The sequence below is a fragment of the Gastrolobium bilobum genome, unplaced genomic scaffold, assembly GCF_033153095.1.
Source record: "Gastrolobium bilobum isolate Gb01-03AN ecotype WA unplaced genomic scaffold, APGP_CSIRO_Gbil_v1 utg6129, whole genome shotgun sequence".
Taxonomy (NCBI): domain Eukaryota; kingdom Viridiplantae; phylum Streptophyta; class Magnoliopsida; order Fabales; family Fabaceae; genus Gastrolobium; species Gastrolobium bilobum.
The window spans coordinates 864,520-884,753 of NW_026895895.1; the positions used below are offsets into that span (position 1 = coordinate 864,520).

A 20,234-nucleotide genomic window follows, 5' to 3' on the forward strand; every position below is an offset into this window, starting at 1 on the left:
TTGAAGAGTGGACAATGCAACAGGCCCAGCCTACCTGTGCTAAGAAATGCTACAAGAGAAAATAGGGGCGGCGAGGCTCTGATACCATGTTAAGAACTTTGAGGTCATCACTCCAAAAGCTAGCTCAAAGGGTGGGAGTGTCCAAGGCCTTATAAACTCCACATTAGTTGCACATACAACCAATGTGGACTATATATCTCAACAAACTCCCCTCACTAAACAAAATTTATGCCATTGTCACACAGCAGGAAACACATCATTCCATAATTCGTACACAGAGTGAAAGAGCTGACGTCATGGGTTGTGCTGCACAGACCATAGCATCTACAGGGATGGAGAAGTTCGCTGAGCGTGTACCTTGTCGCATTGTGGAAAGACTGACCATGAATCATCTAAATGTTGGCAAGCCTTTGGCTATCCCAATCGTGGAGGTGGCAGGGGACGAGGACGTGGGCGCTTTGCAGGAGGACGAAGTTATTCAAACTCCAACAACTTTCACACTACACAGAATAGTGCAAATGCTGCAAAAGCTGAGGAGCCACAGGAACATACTGCTGCCTCTTCTGCTCTAACTCCAGAAATTGTGACAGACGTGGTGACGCGCTTGCTTTCGTTGGTGGATAAACCTTATCCTCATGCTGAAAAATTATCTGGTAACGTTGTTTCTTATGATTGGCTCATTGATAGTGGTGCATCTCGTCACATGACTGGCTCACTTGAACTGTTGGAGAATGTTAAAAATATTGAATCACTTGCAGTAGGGCTACCTAATGGAGTTGTAACACATGCCATAAAGGAAGGAACTGTTGCACTCAATCCTCATTTTTTTTATTTGATGTATTATTTGTACCCACTCTGAGATGCAATCTGATCTCAGTGTCTCAATTGGTTCAACAACAAGAAGGAGATGTGTTGTTTACTAATAAGAATTGTGTTTTGCAGGATCGCAAGCTGAAGATGGTGATTGGGTTGGGTGATCTCAAGGACGAAGTGTATGTGTTTCGGCAGAACCAAGCAGCAGCGTTTGCAGTTCGATCCCATGAATCCCTAGAGCTATGGCATAAACGGCTGGGTCATGCCTCTTTTGAAGCTGTTTCAATGATTCCTTTTGTTTCAAGATTTAAATTTGATAGTGTAGATAATAAAGCTTGTGATGTATGCTGTTAAGCCAAGCAAACTAGAACTATGTTTTCTGTCATTAATCATCATAGTAAAAATTGTTTTGACCTCCTTCATTGTGAAACATGGGGACCTTATCATACTTCTTCTCATTCTGGTGCTCATTATTTTTTAACGGTAGTTGATGATTTTAGTCGTTCAGTGTGGGTGTGTTTAATATGAGCGAGAAGAGTGAAACTTATGAGAAAATGCGCAGGTTCCTTCGTATGGTGCACAACCAATTTGGTAAATCAGTAAAAATCATTCGTTCAGACAATGGAACTGAATTCAAGTTTAACAATAGCTTTTTCGTGACAAAGGTATTCTCCATCAGACCTCATGTGTATATACTCCACAGCAAAATGGGAGAGTCGAACGCAAACATACACATATATTGAATGTGTCACGAGCTTTATTGTTCCAAGCTCATATGCCAATCGAATTTTGGGGAGAAAGTGTATTGACTGCATCACACATCATCAACAGAACGCCTTCTAAGGTCCTTGGTGGAAAGACTCCACATGAGCTCATTCATGGCAATGCAGCCAACTATAGCAATTTAAAAGGATTTGGTTGTCTCTGCTATGCCACTACACAACCTAAACCCAACAAAAGGGTGGAAAGTCTATGATCTTGAGACAAATGAATATTTTGTGTCAAGGGATGTGCAGTTTTGCGAAACAGAATTCCCTTTTCCTATAACACCAGACGCTGCCTCACCTCCTCAACTTCCTTTGCAAATGCCTTTTGATGACAGACCAGTGGCTGGCCTTTTTGCTGACAATGAGGATGATGAAGCTACCATTTCTCTTGAAGATACCAGAAAGCCAGACCGAGAACCATTGCAAGAAAGGGGGAGCACACCAGAGCCAAGTCCTCTTGATGTAGTTCCAACAACACTAGTACTTGCAATTCACGAGGAAAGGGAAGCGTCACGTCCTACACGTGTCCGTAAGCTGCCTCAATATCTTAGTGAATATCAATGTAACTTGGCTGAAACACATGCACAAAGTCATGATGTCACCTCACCTACTCCCATCACAGGTATGCGATATCCAATACATAATTATGTCATATTGACTAAATTTTCTAAACAACATCAAGCCTTTGTTGCAGCTATAGATGCAGGATCTGAACCCTGTTCTTTTAAGGAGGCAATGAAAAGTAAGGAATGGATGGATGCCATGAGTGCTGAAATACATGCTCTTGAAGAAAATAAAACTTGGCGTATTACCAACTTGCCGTCTGGAAAACATGCACTTCCATGTAAGTAGGTCTATAAGATCAAGTACCATTCTAATGGCAGTATTGAGAGGTATAAGGCGCGACTAGTTATTGCTGGAAATTGTCAAATTCCAGGTGAGGATTTCACCGAAACTTTCGCTCCTGTATTAAATGGTGAGCGTTAGAACTCTCTGAGCCTTTGCTGTCGCAAAGGGGTGGGAGCTCCATCAAATGGACGTACACAATGCATTCCTTAATGGTGATCTTGACGAGGAAGTTTATATGCGACTTCCGCTAGGCTTCAGTTAGGTTATGAGAATAAAGTTTGTCGTCTTCAAAAATCATGATACGGGTTACGACAGTCCCCAAGGAACTGGTTATAGAAATAGCAAGGAACAAGGATGGGGATGGGATATTTCTGTGCCAAAGAAAGTATGCGTTAGATATTCTGCGTGACACAGGTTTGGCTGATTGTCGACCAGCCCATTCTCCTATAGAACAAAACCATCGCCTGGCTCTTGATGATGGTCCTGAATTTGGTGACCTTGCACGTTATCGCAGGATTGTTGGGAAACTTGTTTATCTCACCATAACACGTCCGGATCTTAGTTATGCCGTGCACACTCTGTCCCAGTTCATGCAGTCACCAAAAGAAGCACACTACGATGCAGCTATAAGAGTATTACGGTATCTCAAGCTCAACCTTGGGCAAGGAATTCTTCTGCCTAGTGCGAGTAATCTCAAAATTCATGCATATTGTGATTCAGATTGGGCAAGTTGTCCTTTGACGCGCCGATCTGTCTCTGGTTTCTTTATTATGCTAGGCACCTCACCTATATCGTGGAAGACAAAGAAACAATTGAATGTGTCACGCTCTTCCGCAGAGGCGGAGTATAGGTCAATGGCTGCAACTACAGCGGAGCTCATTTGGTTAAAGTCTTTCCTTGCCTCCCTGGGTGTCGATCAAACTGACCCAATGGAATTATTTTGTAATAATCAAGCAGCAATGCATATAGCTGCCAATCTTGTCTTCCACGAAAGGACCAAATATATTGAGTTAGATTGTCACTTTGTGTGTGAGCATCCCCTAGGCAACACCATCCGCACGGTCTACATTTGATCTCATTCACAACTTGCTGACATTTTTACTAAAGCATTGGGCAAGACATCTTTTCTTACATTCCTTCCCAAGTTGGGCATTTCTTGTCTCCATGCTCCAACTTGAGGGGGAGTGTTAGGAAGCATATCGGACTAGTAGGCTACTTGTAACAGTCACCAAGCTGTTAGCTTAGCTGTTGCAGAATATTAACTACTCTGTTTGTAACAGTCATCAAGCCGTTAGCTTAGCCGTTGCAGAATATTAGCTAATTAGTAATTGTTAGCTGTTGCAGAATATTTTATTTGTTTAGTTTGTTGAGTTTGTTAAGTAGAAGATAAGATAGCATAGTTGTAGATAAGTTTGTATTCAAATGTATAACAGCTAGCTGTTTTCTAGCTTCTTGTAAATTTGTAATGCCTATATAGGCAACTCGATTTGTTCAATGAAAGAAGTTCAATACCAAATTATTATGTTGCCAATTGTAGCCAGGTTAAAGAGGTTCAAATGTACTTGATTCGATGTGTTTATTTTTTTTATTAAATAATCTTTTAAAAATTCTTTCATACAATCCAACGTGGAAGCTTCATCCTCATTGGAGGACAGTACTCTTTTTTGTTATCTTCGACCAAACCATATTATCTTTTGTTTCCAAAAAGATTGAAAAAGGAAAGAACTTCTTTGTTGTTTCTCTGAAATATTGCATATGTAGTTGAGTTAGGACAGGCTCCTCTCTTGGGAAATTAATTCCCTCTCTTGATCATAAAAGTGCTAATTTTTCATTTCACGTTCTCAATTTTATATATTCTATTCATATAATATATTGTACTGTTAATTTTTTGTGTTTTAAAAAAAATTCAAAAAATCATCCATTAAGGATAAACGAATGTAATTTTGGATTTTTTTTTTTTTTTGGTAAGCTGTAATTTTGGATTTAATTAGTGAGCCAGAAACACAATAAATAAATAAGAGTCTAGTGTGTTTTCTATTATAACATTATTTTCTGCAAGGTCGTTTAACTAAACTAGATTTGGAGGAAAAAATAATTGCAGTTTTGCGGTTTGATTATGTCCGCAGTGCACAGAAATGAAAAAATGAATCAATGATTAGCAAATGTTTCACACGATGGCTGACCTATCAGTTGCGTTTATTCGGAGATAAAGGCAAAAAATTACAAAACTGATGAGGTGTGCATATATAATTATACCTAAATAAATTGGACTTTTGGTAGAGGATACATTTTTTTTAGTATTTGGGAATTATAATTTCTAGAAACATGATGAGAAAGTTATTTTTTCCGAAAAATTTTACGGAAAAAACTGTTTGGTATATATAATTTTACATCGAGCATGTGGTTCTAAGAGAAAAGAAAACTTGAAGGATGGAATTGAGAGTTCAGCAATTGGGTTGGGATTGAACATCTTCCCAGGGAATAGCATGCTTCCCAATCTTTTGAAGAACTCTAATCACTTCTTCTGTTGTCACGTTCCCTGTAACGATAACCTTGTTCAGCTGTTTGTCAGCGTTATACGTCTCAATATCTGCACAAGCCCACAGCATAAAAATTAACAAAAGAAGTTGTAATTCTAAAGCAATTACACGTTATAGGCTTATAGCAACAAAAGACTTAACACAATAGTATATTTTTTGTCAATACTTGGCTTCGCAAATTAGTTACCTTCAATCTTCTTGATGGCCTTGAGAATTTTCTTGATACACTCGTCACAGTGTAAACCAACCTTCACTTCCACCACCTGACAACACACAACAACAAACCTTGATTAGAGTCACATAGCTCAAAACAAAAAGGGTCAAATAGATTGTGAGTTTGTGATCTGCTCTTACATTTGTCATTCTGCTTTACTATATATATATGTGTGTGTGTGTGTGGAAAAGCAGGAGAGAATTCAAAATCTGAGTGAAAAATTGGTACCAAAAGTTTCTGCTTCCACAAACCTTTAACAGGTGAGGAGCATTTAGAAGAAAAAGGGTAGTGTGGTTTTAATTTAACTTTGAATGTCTTGGACAGAGCATATGACATAGAACAACCTTTTATATAAATAAGCAACGCTGCACCAGTGAAGAAGGAATTGGATCCTGTACATGAAAGATGGAATCTTTCACTTTCTGTGAATTAATGGTGAAACTTTATTCCTAATTGTTGACATGAGAGTAGCTGGCCTCCGCTCATTCAGTAAGGCTTGGGCAGAAAACGAGTGAACAAAGATGGAGTGGAAACAAGCAAGCAACTAATTCCTGCAGCTTTCATTAGATTTGTGACACTTATCTTCTATTAATTAGGTTAAGGAAAATTCTAAATACACATAATAATGCTCAACACATAATGCATAAACACAATTTATCTCACATCTACACAATTTCCATGATCTGATTATAACAAGTCCTACTTTGTTTTGTCTATAATCAAATCATCTAGTCCTCTAGTTCAAGCAGTTTCTTTAAGGGATACTATACTCCAGATAGGCCACTATCTAAAGTAATAAAAATATGGAATGGTCTATGTCATGATATGGAATGGTCATTAAATTTTGGATTCGGTGCATCCTAAGTCATGGTTTTGCTCTCACAGAACTCATGCTCATTTATATCAGCCATGTATTTGAGGAAGCAGATTTTAGATGTTGATTATCGATCACATAATATTATGTAATTAATTGAATACATTTCTTGTAATTCATTAGGTTTGTGACACTTTTTCCTAAATACCCCCAATATGAAATGCTTTTAAACGACAGGCATGAAATGATTGTAGAGAGTATGTTACATTCTTAACATGTGTTCCTTCCTCAGAGTAAAATTAATGAAATGTTTGTACAGCTTTCCTTGTTCAATCCAAGATACAAGGCACACTGTTTGTATTATCTTTAAAATTGATACAATGACGAATTTGATTCCCTGGGATATTATCAATCCCAACAAGTAGCATCTTTGGTTTATGGCTAGTTCCGCAATCATTTAATGTTTACAAATTTGATGAAGGAATTGGAGGTTAATTCGTGCTCACAAAACATACTGATCGGACCAGATACAGTATGGACTGGCCTATATGTATTGAGCCCAATCACACACGGTTGAATCACCTTATATCGTTGTTGGCCTGGGCCTAGTATTCCTATCGGACTGATCTTGAGCTTTGTCCTTCAAGTTGGCACGTTGCACCAAATGGGGGTACCTGCGAAGACACTCCGATGCTTAAGTTAATATCAGAGGCAGGTGTGTTATCTTGTTAAAGTAAAGGATCATCGTACCTTGGTGGTATATCGTGTGTTTATATAGTAATTGAGATACTGCCTTAGTTAAGGTGGCTTGGCTTCTGAGTGGCCAGCCTTGGGCTGCAAGTTATTTAGGGGACCTATGTAGCCTTATCTTCCAGAGGGTCTAGTAGTAGATTTGAGGCAAGCTGGAGCTGTTCGTTGTTTACTGGAGCTAAGGCGCGGTGGAGTTACCTTGAGCCTTACGTTTACCTCTCTTAGAAGGTTTCATGCGCGATACGAGAATCGAGTCTTGTGTGCCGCGATGAGACCATCGCGTCCTATATGTCGCGATGGGGATATCGCGTCTGGAACGCCGCGATGTGGGCATCGCGTCAATGCTAGTTCCTTGTGCTTCGGAAGGGCTTCAGCTTTCCTTATGGGGCTTTGATTGGGCCTATATTTTATCCGGATGACATACATTTCAGCTTTGCCAAAGCACCTAACACGTGTTCCTTGAAAAAGCAGAGGCACTTGGTGCTGACTGATGAAACAATTCAATCGTAAACAATTGAGGTACGACTTGCCACACTGTATCCCCAAAAAAATTTCTTTTGGGCGAGATAATCTTCTAAAACTTTGAGGCACAATGACCAAAATGTCACACTATTCAGTAAAAATTATTTGAATGATCAAAATCTTTTTTTCCAAAATGTCACGTTATCTAACTTGCTATAACATCTGACGAATATTTGACGAGTTAGGTGTGGACACGTGGCAACAAGTACATGGCCATGTAAGTCGCTGCGCAATATAGCGAGATTATGTGGCAGATAGCGTTTCAAACTCGTTATGTTGCATAATATGTTACGTGCCACCTTGGCATGTTACATGTCAGCTTTTCTGAATTAATAGACATAAACTAAATTTGATTCATTAACACTCCTAAATTCCATTAAATTACTTAATAGTTCAAAACAATTTTAACTTAACATAAATTAAATTAAATGAAATTAATTAACAATCCTAAAATAATTAAGTAAAATTTACAAAATAATTTAAAGTAATAAAGATAAAATTAAACTAAATTAATTAGCAGACATAAATTAAATTTGATTCATTAACACTCCTAAATTAAATTAAATTAATTCATATTTCAAAAAAAATTAACTTAACATAAACTAAATTAAATGAAATTAATTAACACTCTTAAAAATAATTAATTAATAGTTCTAAAATAATTTAAATTAATATAGACAAAATTAAACTAAAATAATTAACAAACATAAATATAATTTAATTCATTGACACTCCTAGAATGAATTAAATTACTTAATAGTTATTTATAACAAAAAATTTACTTAATAGTTAAAAATAATTTAACTTAACATAAAATAAATTAAAATAAATTAATTAACACTCCTACATTAAATTAAATTAATTAACACACACAAATTAAATTAAATTAACAGTTCTAAATTAAATTATTTTAACATAAGTCATTTAAAACTAAAATATTCAAACCAATATTAATTTTCCTTAAAATTTTTTATTTCAAAATACAAAATTCAATAATTAAAATTATCCTATAATTTAATAGACCACAATGATGCAAGAAATGAGAAGGAAAATTGTGAATTTATTAGTTCAAAAATGCTGGATTGTTGAACTACTTACATATAATATGCTATGCAGCACAGCATATATGGCCACGTGTCATGCATAGCGAGTTGGACACACTGTCTGTCACGTAATCTTGCTCCACTGTGCAGCAGCTTATGTGACCATGAATCTGTTGTCTCTTGTCCACATCTAAGTCGTCAGGTATTGTAACGAGTTAAGTGACGTGGTATTTTGGAGAAAAAAATTTTGATCCATGACATTAAGTTAATTTTTTGTGAATAACCTGATATTTTGATTGTTGTCCCAAACTTTGATTCTTGCACAGAGTATTCAAATTTCAAACCCAACTTTTCATTGATCTTCAATTCTCCATCTTTGTGAAATTAAATATCACAAAAGATCCTAATTTTTACCAACCGACAACGTACATTGTTTATATCAAAACATAAACGCTTCAGAATCTAGGGATTCGTTTGAATTCTGTGTTCAAAAATAATTTTAAATTTTCTGAAAAAAAATAAATCTGTTTAATAATATTTATTTTGTAAAAATAATTCTAAAAATTATAACTATTTTTTAATTTTTAGAATCAAATTTAAAAAGTATATTTCAGTTGTTCATATTTTGTATTTTGACATCTAACTTTCAAAATAAAAAAATATAAAATACTTATTTCATTAACTATTCTATAAAACAGTTTAAAGAAGTAGAAAAAAATGGTAAAATACAATGAAACATATGCTAGTTCTCTAACACTCCAAGCAATCACATATCAGTTGTAATCACTTATTACTTTATTCGTATAACAGAATCCAAAAGCAAGAAAGAAAACAAGAAAAGTAGTGAAATTATTGGGACTTCAAGATTAAAGTAAACATAAGGCTGAAATAATGCCTAAACAAAATAAATTGGTACATGTAAGTGGGTGCATTAAAAAATATTTTGTTTAAGCCTAATAAAAATAACAAAAATGAATATATTACAAAAAATAAAATAAAATATTTTTGAGTTTCCTTCACTGAGTTATTAGAATTATATGTTGGGTTAATTATAAAAGCATTCAATGAGCATGAAAACAGAGTATTCAATGGTTATATATATATCCGATGTCAAATTTCAATTTTGACATCTCATTTGAGAGCCGTTAAATAAAAAAAGATTAACGACTCTGATTCGTAAGCATGTGATGCCATTGATCTTTTTTGATCTAACGGCCATAAGATGAGATGTCAAACTTCAAATTTGACACTAACGACCTTCAGATGAGGTGTCAAACTTCAAATTTGACACCGGTGTCAAAGGATCCTACCTCATATATATATATATATATATATATATATATATATATATATATATATATATATATTGAAACTTAGTAAACTAAATTCTAGAAATCAAAACAAAGTCAACAATCGTTTCTAAAAATGAAAACAAAGTCAAACAATTGCTTCTGTTTAATCCCACAAGAGAAACCAAACAATTTAAGCCCAATCAATGATAAAACTTCAACCCACTAACAAAAAAAACGGAGACCCAATCTAATCTAACTCTGGTTTGGGTGAAGGTAGGGGTTATACGTTGGAGATTTGGGTTGAAGCTGCTTGCTTCAGAGTTTCTGCAAGTACTGTGAATAGTTTTGAGGGTGTGTTGTGGATTCTGGTTTTATTTTGCATTCTATTTTTGGCTTTTAGGTTTTATGTGAGATGGTGGCTTAGGATTGGTGTTACGATGATAGGTCTTTGTTTTCGGCGGTGTGTAAGAAGCATCTGGAGAGTATCCAACATCAGACAAGTAACGTAACTTTTTCTTTCAAAATTTAGAGGGGTAGGGCCCACCCTAGCCCCTATGTAGGTCCTCCCTTGCACGCCAGTAAAGCAAGCTTAGCTGCTGTTTTGAAACTCGCACAATAGAATTTATTCTCTGTTTATGAAACACTAACTAATAAATGCCCTAATAATACATGCACGTTTTACGCTATTTTAATATTTTGGATGACAATTTACACGACGCAACCTGAAATAACATATTAGTCATCTAATTTAAAATAGTGTTACCGTGAAAGACTTTAAATAAAAAAATTTCAAAAATATAGTGATTTGACTACTATTTACGGAAGTACTGCAACCAGTTGCGAACAGTATTAAGCGCAATGATTGTGCATAAAAAAAGGATCAACAAGCACATAGATACGTCTTCTTTTACGCGCGACTAGTTGCGCACATAAACAAACACAACTCAATGCTTGTTGCACCTGTTTTGGTGTGCTTTTTTTCCATGTATTGTGCCCAAATCAATGCGCAACTCACATGTAATACCCTAAAACTTTGGAATGACATAATTTTGGCTCGAGTGTTCGAATTGAATATTTTTTTATTCCATTTAAATTTTCATAATCTACACAATGGAAAATTTTCGAGGGTATTTGGTCAAAAAAAATTTGAAAAAAAAAACTCTTCCTTCTGCCCATTTGGTATATTGTATTTTTATGGACGATGTTATTTAATTCCTATTCTAATGTCTCGTTATTCCACAATAACAAATAATGGTGACTCATTATTTCAATGGAAAGGATATTATATAAAATTTATTGAACTTATCATAAAATAGGCATCTATATTCCAAAATAAATGAAGATAGTTGAAGACGCATATCATAATAGGTGACAAATAAGGACGACGTTCATGAAAGGCATAACTGGTCCCCCAGTGCGCCTGTTTCTGTATAATTGATTGCAATACTTTCTTAAATATTTTGTAAATCACTTTTTTATTTAAATTATAATTTTTAAATTTTTTGCCGTACAACGCTGGATCAGTGATCTCCCAAACATTACCATGTTACATTGCACATAATTGAAAGACTATGTATGTCAATTAACGTCTTATGCACGTTAGATAGCAAAATATGTGAAACATCCTTGTCCCTTACAGGTCGAGTTACCTTAGCGAAATCTGTCCTTACTGCCCTCTCTACGTACTCTATGCAAACATTTGTCCTCCTCCTTAATGTTTGCGATGTTGTTGAAAAGAGTAACTGTGGTTTCATTTGGGGCTCCACTTCCTCTCGTAGGATAATTCACTTGGTCAATTGGGATAGACTTTGTTCTCATCGGAGTGTTGGAGGTTTAGGGTTGAGAAATCTGTGTTCCTTTAACAAAGCCTTCACTTTGAAACTTGGTCATAGCCTGCTAACAAAATCTGATGCGCTGTGGGCTAGGGTCCTTCGGAGTATATATCGTCGAGGAAAGGATCTCGTCCCAGATATCTCTTTGAGGAGCAAAGCCTCCAAACTTTGGAGAGGTATTTCAAAATCTTGGCATTATATTAAAGTTGGCTCTAGGATCCTCGTTGGCAATGGCACCCAAACAAAATTTTGGTTTGACGAATGGATTCCTAACTTGCAAAACCTTGCAAGTGTTCTTTCAGGACATATCCCTGATGACTCCCTGGACTGGAAGGTGGCAGACTATGTGACTCGTTGGGGTGCTTGGGACTGGAACAAGTTTAAACACATGTTTCCTAACCATGCTCTTGACCTCATTGTTAGGTTAGTTCTTCCTTATTTAGATAATGGCTAAGATAGAGTTTGTTGGGATCTATCTACTGACGGTAGGTTCAAAGTCAACTCTGCGTATAACATTTTATGTCCTCTTGTTTCCTTTACCATTGAGACTAATTGGTCCCTAGCTTGGAAGTGGGAGGGCCTCCAAAGAATAAAAATGTTCCTTTGGTTACTCCTTGGTGACAACCTAATGACCAATGCTCATAGGTTTAAAAGGCACCTGGCCTCCTTGATGCTTTCCCTCGGTGTGGTGCCCCGAATGAAGATTGTAATCACATATTTAGAGGTTGTACTTAGGTCAGTTCGGTCTAGCTTTGCTTGAATGATGGCCACAATGTCAAAGGAGCTTTCGACCTCAATTTTGCTCTTTGTAACCTCAAGTCTTCCCATAGTAAAGAGTGTACTTTAGATGGTCAAGAATTTTTGGAGAGGCTTGTTGGTTCATTTGGCATGAACGAAACAACCTTGTCTTCAACGACAAGTCCTATAGTCAGGCTAGTCTATGCTTTCAAATTAAGACCTTTGTTTCTAATATAGAGCTGGCCGACTCCTTGTTGCTATATGTTGGCATTCACCCTAATCCTAGGAAGGCGGTTTTCATCAGGTGGTCCTTTCTTGAGGAAAGGTGGTCCAAGTTGAATACCAATGGAGCCTGTGTCCATGAGTCCAGGAAGATGGGATGTGGTGGAGTGCTTAGAGATAGTGATGGTGCCTGGATTTTGAGCTTCTCCAAATTTTTGGCTATAGGAACTCCTTCCTTGTTGAGTTATGGGGTGTTCTCCTAAGCTTGAAGCTTTCTTGGGATAGAAGGATTCCCAAACTTTGGCTCGAATGTGACTCCTTTACAGTCACCCAAATTATCACTGGCAACTGCGATATGTACAACCCTTTCGCTACCCTGGTGAGGAGGATTCAGGCTTTCATCCACAAGCTTTGGATCATAAGGATATTCCACACGTCTAGAGAAGGAAATTTTGTCGCCGATTGTTTGGCAGGAGATGCTCTCAAGCAAGAGTCGGAGTTCAGGGTGTTTGAAGAACCTCCACCTAGTTGTCACCGTTTGTTTTTGAATGACCTTATGGGTGTGTACACATCTAGAATGGTCTATAGCTAGTTTGTTTTATTTCTTTCTATACCAAAAAATATATATAGTTTTTTTTTTTCAAATTTTCTTTCCAAAAAAATTTTATCTTTAAAAATTTTATTTCCTTTAAACTATGGATTTAATGTTTGTACTTTTAAAAGATGAGGTAGGATATTTATACTATTACTTTTTTTTATTACCAATTAACTATCACTCTAATCATCGTTGGATCAAACTTTTCAATAACTTTTATCTCTCTCTTGAGCTCATTTCTTGGTGAAAAATTTGATCCAACTATGATTAAAGTACTAGTGGATTAATAGTAAAAAAAGAAGTGATAATATAAATATCTAACTACATCTTAAAATATATAGAATTATGTTATTTTAAATAATAAAAAATACATAATAAAAATTATGGGAGAATTTTTTAAAATTTAAAATTTAAATAAATATTATTAATTTTTAATAAAATAACCATATTTAAAAGGATAAACATTTTTTACTTTACTATTTTGCAACAACTGGCCTACATTTATGGCTGCTGACCAAGGTGGAATTTCTTCACGCGCAGCAATGTGGTTCAAATTTTACGTTAAACCGTTGACGTGGTAAACCCTTCGCAGTTTCACAGCTCCGATGTTTGCAAAAAGTCGGGTTCGCCAGAGTACAACTCAGAACAGCAAATCATAACTTGCCACCTGTCACTTTTGTTTAGGGGGGGTTTCATTTCCCTCTACGCAATCCCAATAGCAATTATTGCCACGCCTAGATTTTCTCCCCCTTTGATCTCTTACCCTTTTTCTTTTCTCCAAAGTTTCAACCTTGGATCAATTCAACAATGGGAAACGCCCTCAGGTTCCTCTACGGCCATTGCTGCAAGCCAACCGCTGCTGGTGATTCTGATTCGCTTGGACCACACGGTGTGTCCTCTGCCACCGTTGGTGTTTCAGCACTTGCCCACGATCTCTTTCATTTCGAGATCACCTCCCAGGTATTATTAACTTTGCAACCACGAACTAACCGTTTTGTGTAATTGTATTTTTTTCAGCTAACTTTGCATAGTGATGTTCTTTATCAAACACCGTAATTTGTGGGATCTGTATGCTTTCCTTTGATCTCTTAAGGTTCCTGAAGGACTGAGCAAGCATGTTGTGTCTTCTAAGAAGGCTCAGGCTAATTGGTACTCATCGCATTCTTATGCTAAATTGATTATTATAAAATGTTCGTTCAACTGTTAACTGTAGTGCCATTTTTTCGCTTCTTACCATGTTCTGAAGGTATAGAAAGTTGGTAAATGCTTGGAAAGAGGGAAAACCCCCTCCCAAGACCCCTGAAGAAGCAGCTAGACTTGTCATTCACACCTTGAAAAGGCATCAAAAAGCAGATGTTGAGGTTTGCATGTACTTTCTAACTTAGATTTAAGCATGCTGTAAAACATGAAGTATAACAAAGACAAATGTCATCACAAATGAAGAATTATGTGGCTTAATTTTTAGGGATTGTTAGCTTTTTATGGCCTTCCTCTACCACACACTCTTGAGGAAGTAGTTGTTCAAATCCCTACATCCTTGCCGGATGGAGTACAATATGAAATGCATACCTTGCCAGTAAGAATAATAACCTTATTACTCAGTCTATAAAACCTTGTTTATATGCTGAAAATGTGATGGACCTTAGTTGATATAATTCATCATTATCTGAATGGAATTAGGTTGATGCCAAAGCAGTGGCAGATGGTGATACTATAACAGTGTATGTTAGCACTGCAGACCCTAGGGAATCATCATTTGTTCCTGGCAATGTGCACGCAGCAGCCGTGCAAAGATCAGAAGCCCGTGCTCAGAGGAACTATGTAGAGGCAGATGCATTTCACCAACAAATTATTGATTCAGGATACCGGTTAGTTTGTATTTTCCTAATTCTGAATACCCGTGCTTCCAACATTACATTTTTTTAAAATGTTTTCTTTCTTAGGGTGATTTCTCTTCAAAATGAGGAAATCTTAGCTAAAAAGTATAGGATTCGACTCAGGTAATTATCGAACAAATCCTAGTATTAGAATGTTTACATTAGCTGTGAAAGCTGTTAATGAACTTTAAAAATAAAACAGGGGAATCGATGCACCAGAGAGTGCAATGCCATACGGCAAGGAAGCTAAAATTGAATTGACCAAGATTGTTCAAGGGAAATCCTTGAGGATCTTTGTTTATGGTGAAGATCGCTATGGTCGTTCAGTAGGTGATATATATTGTAATGGTATTTTTGTACAGGTATTAATCTTATACATTTTAGTTTATTTTAGCTCCATGCATCCTATGAATATCTATGTTTCTTATTTTCCTTTTCCATTATGATAAGGAACTGATGTTAAAGAAGGGTTTAGCATGGCACTACACTGCATACGACAAACGACCTGAGTTTGAAGCAGTAAGTGCTAACTCATGTTCAGGTTTCCTTCATCGTATTTTCAAAGTTATATCTAAACCTTCTTATGTTCTGATACTAGTGGGAAAAAGAAGCTAGAACAAGGCGAATTGGATTATGGGCTTCAAAAAATCCTGAGAAGCCATGGGACTGGAGAAAGGACAAACGGGAAGGTAAATGACATTGCCTAAAATCACACTAGCAGAATTACTAGTGTTTTCGAGGGAAAAATTCAATCAAAAGGTACTTCATTCAATATTAGTGTATCATTGTTCTAAGGAAGTACATGTATGTAGAACAGCTGTGAACTCGCTAGATCTTTTTTGTCTATAGAATCCTTGATTATTAAGTTAACAAATCTGATTTAAACATTCAAAAAAAAAAACATACTTACTGATACGCAAGCACAATTTTATGTTATCAACACACTAATACTTAAATTTGTTATGAAGTTTTACCCCAAAAAGTTGAAGAAATGAAAGGTTATTCTGTATATCAATTTCATTTTTAGAAAATGTAGGGTTGAAGAATTAGAATATTGCTTTATAATATTAATGTAAGATTTTGAAGATTAAGCTGATCTGTTTAAAAGCAGAGTGACTTCCTTCAGCATGTCGGGTATCAAGCAACAATTTAAAACAACTTCAATGTCACTTGAATGGAGAAAAGGAGATAATGAAAGTTAAAGACACAACTCAAAAAAATTGAACAAACAAATCGTAGACAACAATTACATTCATGAAGAAATCCACATAGGGATAGGGGTACAGATACTCACTATTTGAACGATATGGAAAATATACAAGCAGTGTAAGAGATACAGAATGCATTAGATATATAAAACCAGGCTATATATCATAAAAACCAGAAAGTGTGCGAACTTATTGAACTCAACAAGTCAGTGCAAAATTTAAGAATCTTAAGTCAGGAAATTTTTATGAAGATAGAAACTTATGTTCTTAAGGGGCGTTTGGTACAGGAGATAAACGTACTAGGGGAATTCAATCTGGTAGAATAAGGAAGAAAAAAAGAAAGAGATTCTCATGCGACACTTGGTATATTACACAAATTGTTTTAATATATCTTGCTGTATCTAGCTGTCACGAGACCTACTCCCAAAAAAATGTATTTGTTAGCATTCTTGGTCCTAACTGTTCAGACTTAGATTTGACTAACTTGAGTATGCGTATCTGGCTATTTATCCCTGCTCTAATATTGTGTAGTTGTCAGTAGCACTTATCACCCTGAACTAATAGCAGCATTGGTGAGCACAAACTGGAATTATATTGGAGTCATTGCCTGATTGAATGAAAATGCAAGTGCTTTCTATATTCTCACTCCTCAATATGTTCAGTTGTTTAAAAAATCAGTACTTGAAGTTGATATTTTCAAACAGTACTACACTTCTGTGGTTTGCAAGTCAATCTAGAAGTTTCATGTGGCTTAAGAACAGGGATGTGCAAAATAACCAAAAAACTGAACCGAACCGAACCGCCCCTTAAAATAACCGGTTTTTAAGAACCAGTTCATGAACCGAACCGATTTTTAAAGAACCAGTTCATGAACCGAACTAGTTTTTAGAATCAGTTTAAGAACCGAACCGGTTTTTAGAACCAGTTTAAGAACCGAACCATTTTGAACCGAACCGAATCATTTTCGAACCAAACCGAACCGTTTTCAAACCAAACCAAATTGATTTTTATAACTTTATTTTTTAAATTTTTAATTTTTTTTCTTTTAAAAAGAGGGTCGACCTGAACCGGTTCGGAACCGGTTCCGAACCGAACCGTTTCCCACCGAACCGAACCACTTCCGAACTGAACTAGTTTGAACCGAACCATTTAAACCAATTCGGTTCAGTTTTAAAAAAAAAACGATTCGGTTCGATCCATGCACATCCTTACTTAAGAATGAGAAAAATTAAGTTGGCACTAAGGCAACAAAAATTTACCTATGTACAAAACACGCAAAAGGATCACAAAAATTGACTTAATGTTTAATTAGAAGTTTTGCAAGTAATGCACAAATCAACACTGTACATGCTAGTTTGTATCCGGAGTCAATAATTAATGTTTCTAGGTATGATCTCCAATAGAATTGAGGAGTATAGATGAAAGCCTCATTCAAACCAGACATTCAACTTGCTGCTTTATGAAAAATGGAAAGAAAATAATACTCTTGTAGGCATGCATAAGCTATAAAAAAATGCATTTAATTAAGTTACTGTAACCTTTTCCTGAAAATGGACAGAAGAACCACTTCTTTCAGGAATGAAGAGACAACACACTAATGCAGAAAAACAATGGTCAGCATAAAAGATTTGAAACTCATTATTTTCAACGTTTTACTGAATAAAATGATAGTAACAATAACCTATTATATAGTACACATTACAGAATTGAATTTAAATCCTACAAGTTAATGATAATTAAAAAGAAAATGAAGCATTGATGAAGTCCAATCGTTAAGCAAAATATGGAAAAAAATTACGTTGTTCTACACTTCATATAAATCTGAATCACTCATTCTTTAACCTGAAAGTCAACAAAGAGGTGAACAATTAGGACATCTGAGGCCGCAATACATTAATCTATAAAAAGAAAATTAAAATTAAAAGGGACAACCTGCTTATCTACCGCATGCTTTACTAATCCAAGTATGTCCCTTTAAACCAAGTTGGTAACAGTATATTCAGTAACCAGAAGCTCCGTAGCTGGGATAGCATTAAAATTAAAAAACATAGGAATTGAATTAACAATAGCTGTGGATTTTGATTCAGTTAAACAAGACTCAAATATACAATGTCACTACTTGGTTGCCCAAAGCAATTGAAGCAAAATAAGAAAAAAGGCTGGAAATGGGGATTAGACCTTCAAGTTCTAAATAATATATATCAGTTTTATTTCCTAAGTTTTATAATTTAATAATCTGGAATTGAATAATAATAATAAGTAATAGAAATAAGTGCTAAGATGTATACCCTTCAAAATTATGGTGATACGAATCATGTAGAATTAATAAAAATGAAAGCTTTTAAGGATCTCTCTTGGGACCCCATAATTACTCTAATCCGATTCGGCAACGACAATCATACGAATCGCTACCCTAGTGAGTAGTGAGGCTTCCATTTTCAGCTTTGCGTGTCTGGGAGCTGCTGGAATGCAACGAGGTTCGGCAAATCTGCAATAACTCCGGTCGTAGAGCTAACCGCTGAAACAACAGGTTTTCCCATTGATTTTCTGAATATAGTAATGGATGGTGTTCTTTTCTGTATAAAATAGTTTATAACATGTTTAATTTTATATTATTATGTGAGAATATATAATCCGATACTAATAAAAAAATAAACTAATAACAAACTAAATTTAATTAACAGTGTAAAGAATATAACAACGAATCATACCATATATTCTTCTAAACTTTTAAGATGACTTTAGTTTTAAGATAATTGACCGAAGAATGTTCATAATTTTTTATTTTAATTATTATTATACGTTATTTTTTTGGGGTCAAAGAAGAATTTCTAACTTGAATGATTTTTAATGGTTCACCGCACTTAAAATTGGGCCCTGTTAAGCTGAAGTTCAACTCAATGGGATCATTGTTGGCCCGATTAGGAAAAAGAACAATTGACTTTGTCTTCCATGTATGATGACATCGAAATGAAGACATTTATTCAAATTTACAAAATCCGAAATACCTTCCTTAACATTCATTGTACTTTTTAAAAAAAATTACCTATAAACCTATTTATGTCCTTTCTTACTCTAATTTTATTAAGAATTAAAAATGAAATATATTTTCTGAATATTTATTCTTAAAATTAAGCAACATAATATATTTTTTAAGATTATTATTCAGAAAAATATATTTTATAATAGTATCCTTTGACGGATCTCAAAATAATTATTTATATACGAGTATATTTTAAAAAAAAATATTTAATATTATTTAATTTGCGGAGGTTCAAAAATAAAATATTAAAAAAATCAGACAAAAGAAAGTCATTTAAGATGTTAATTATTAATTAATTCAACAATACTAATATAAAAAATTTAAAATAATAATAATAATTATATTATTCATTATCTTTGTCGGGCGGGCCAAGGGGAAGCCCGTGGCGGGGGCCAACACCAATGAGCTAAGACTACACCAACCGTAACAAGTTGATCCGACACCATGTCTCAACTCAAAACTTTAAGGCATTGGTATGCTTCCACTTATATATTCTTCACTTAGCACATTACCATCCAATGTGGGACTCATCACACTTGAATATCCCAACAATCTCCCCCTCAAGTGTGAAACCCACCATTGGTATGCTTCCCCTCAACTGAGTACTCCTGGCCCAAGTACTCAACCCGCCTCCTAGCCAATCACCAGGCTAGATCGAGCCAAACCCGGCTCTGATACCAATGTCAGGCGAGTCCAGGGTAAGCCCGTGATGGGGGCCACCACCAATGAGCTAAGGCTACACCAACCGTAGCAAGTGAATCCGACACCATGTCTTAACCCAAAATCTTAAGGCATTGGATTCATGGGTCCCTTCTACTTATATACTCTTCACTTAGTCCATTACCAACCAATGTGGGACTCATCACACTTAAATATTCCAACAATCTTAGTTATTAAATATTAATTATTATTTAGGATGATTATTAATATTTATGGAAAGTTTGTGAATAGAGAAGAAAAAGTCAATGAAAATTATGAAATTTGTAACTGGCATTGTGCCCTAACATATTTTCTTCTTCGAATCCGCATTATAAATAATTATTTTTCCTTGAATAATTTTAAAAACCGAATTTATTTTTTTTAAACCGAATCGCTTCAATGAACTAAACCATTAA

General features: G+C 35.4%; 2 protein-coding genes across 2 annotated transcripts; one reads left to right on the plus strand and one right to left on the minus strand.

Moving 5' to 3' along the window:
• Positions 1 to 4,587: 4,587 nt before the first annotated feature.
• LOC133296732 (heavy metal-associated isoprenylated plant protein 33-like) lies at positions 4,588 to 5,495 on the minus strand. Its single transcript, XM_061495782.1, has 3 exons — positions 5,324 to 5,495; positions 5,157 to 5,232; positions 4,588 to 5,019 (listed from the first exon to the last, which is right to left on the minus strand). Exons 1-3 carry the CDS (start codon positions 5,330 to 5,332, stop codon positions 4,874 to 4,876), a joined length of 231 nt encoding a protein of 76 aa, XP_061351766.1. The 5' UTR covers positions 5,333 to 5,495; the 3' UTR covers positions 4,588 to 4,873.
• Positions 5,496 to 13,660: 8,165 nt separating this feature from the next.
• LOC133296686 (staphylococcal-like nuclease CAN2) lies at positions 13,661 to 15,691 on the plus strand. The gene is made up of 9 exons (XM_061495731.1): positions 13,661 to 13,951; positions 14,085 to 14,140; positions 14,238 to 14,352; positions 14,457 to 14,567; positions 14,672 to 14,859; positions 14,935 to 14,991; positions 15,071 to 15,230; positions 15,319 to 15,387; positions 15,467 to 15,691. The coding sequence occupies exons 1-9, from the start codon at positions 13,799 to 13,801 to the stop codon at positions 15,563 to 15,565; spliced, it is 1,008 nt and encodes a 335-aa protein (XP_061351715.1). The 5' UTR covers positions 13,661 to 13,798; the 3' UTR covers positions 15,566 to 15,691.
• Positions 15,692 to 20,234: the final 4,543 nt, after the last annotated feature.